The sequence below is a fragment of the Triticum dicoccoides genome, chromosome 3B, assembly GCF_002162155.2.
Source record: "Triticum dicoccoides isolate Atlit2015 ecotype Zavitan chromosome 3B, WEW_v2.0, whole genome shotgun sequence".
Lineage (NCBI taxonomy): Eukaryota > Viridiplantae > Streptophyta > Magnoliopsida > Poales > Poaceae > Triticum > Triticum dicoccoides.
The window spans coordinates 30,764,161-30,765,791 of record NC_041385.1 but is presented as its reverse complement, the minus strand read 5'-3'; the positions used below and the strand labels follow the sequence as shown (position 1 = coordinate 30,765,791).

The window sequence follows — 1,631 nt, the reverse complement described above, 5'->3', positions numbered from 1 at the left end:
TACTACTATTGCTTAAGTTAAACCTGGACAAAAGATTTGACTCTGTCTTATATCAGGTTCCTCAAAAAGTCAAGTAATTGGATTGTACTCCCTCTGTTTCATAATATAAAAATGTTTTTCAAGCTAACATAGCTTTAAAAATGTTCTTATATTATGAGACGGAGGGAGTAGTTGATTGGCGTTCTTCTCGGTTGGTCTCAGCTCCTGTGAGTAGTTGATTGTGCGACCGTGCGAGTCGCTTGCTCGGTGCGCTCCTGAGGCATCTCGAGTTCTCCATGTCGTATCCTAGAAAACGCCCCATCACGTTCCAGAGTACTCGCCGAGGTGCTGCAGCTGTACAAAGAAAAATAATGGAGAAGGCCCACCAACCACAAAGAAGGAGAGTAGTCTAGAATACGGTAGCACCTTCATGGGCCGAAAATAGAAACAAGGAGAAGCTCGTGGAGCCAGCTGAAAAGCGAAACGTAAGCAAACGCTCGTCGATTGCAGAGTGCTTGAGATGCTTCAAGAGCAGCACCTACGAGGCTATAAGTAGCTGGCCTGAGTCCCATCGCCCTCCATCCCAACTCAAATCAGCGTCAAGCAAAAGCAGACAGCATCCTACCTGCGGTCCGATACAGATTTTCCCCCGAGCTACAACCCAAAGCAACATCGACAATGTCGATCGTGAGGCGGAGCAATGTGTTCGACCCCTTCGCCGACCTCTGGGCCGACCCCTTCGACACCTTCCGCTCCATCGTCCCGGCGATCTCAGGCGGCAACAATGAGACAGCTGCGTTCGCGAACGCCCGGATGGACTGGAAGGAGACGCCTGAGGCACACGTCTTCAAGGCCGACCTCCCCGGCGTGAAGAAGGAGGAGGTCAAGGTGGAGGTGGAGGACGGCAACGTGCTCGTCGTCAGTGGCGAGCGCACAAAGGAGAAGGAGGACAGGAACGACAAGTGGCACCGCGTGGAGCGCAGCAGCGGCAAGTTCGTGCGGCGCTTCCGCCTCCCCGAGGACGCCAAGGTGGAGGAGGTGAAGGCCGGGCTGGAGAACGGCGTGCTCACCGTCACCGTGCCCAAGGCCGAGGTCAAGAAGCCCGAGGTGAAGGCCATCGAGATCTCCGGCTGAGTATTCGGGTCAGAGCCTGTCTGGTTCATGTGTGTGCGAGCTCTGCCACCTAAAAGTATGCTATAGTTGTGTCTTGTTCTTGCTGATCGAGTGTGGCGAGGCATCTGTACTTGTATTGCGTTTCTTCTCCCTGTTGTGTCTGTACTTGTGTAATCGTCAAACAGATTTGGCGATGAATAAATGAGAAATAAATTGTTCTGATTTTGAGTGTGCAGTGCAGACTTTGCATACACAAAATTTGACTTGTTTTTGCTTGTGTTTCGAATGGACAGGATCAGGAGAAACATGGCAAGCGGGAACTAGGTCGCCATCTGCTTAAAGAATGATCGATACACTGAATGTCCTCTTCTGTCTCACATTCAGCTTTCATTCATCGTGGGTCTACACTGATCAATACCCTGAATGTTGATTGTGTGACTTCTATCTCACCTTCGGTTTTCTTTCTTCTTTCTTGAGAAATACAGTTTTCTTTGATCCTTTTGCTTTGAAAAATACATTTTTTTACACACATCCATATC

At 49.7% G+C, this 1,631-nt stretch overlaps 1 protein-coding gene across 1 annotated transcript; it reads left to right on the top strand.

Annotated features, from left to right (window-relative positions):
• The first annotated feature begins 572 nt into the window (after window positions 1–572).
• Window positions 573–1,327, top strand: LOC119274538 (16.9 kDa class I heat shock protein 1-like). Its single transcript, XM_037555258.1, has one exon. The coding sequence runs from the start codon at window positions 658–660 to the stop codon at window positions 1,111–1,113; it is 456 nt and encodes a 151-aa protein (XP_037411155.1). The 5' UTR covers window positions 573–657; the 3' UTR covers window positions 1,114–1,327.
• Window positions 1,328–1,631: the final 304 nt, after the last annotated feature.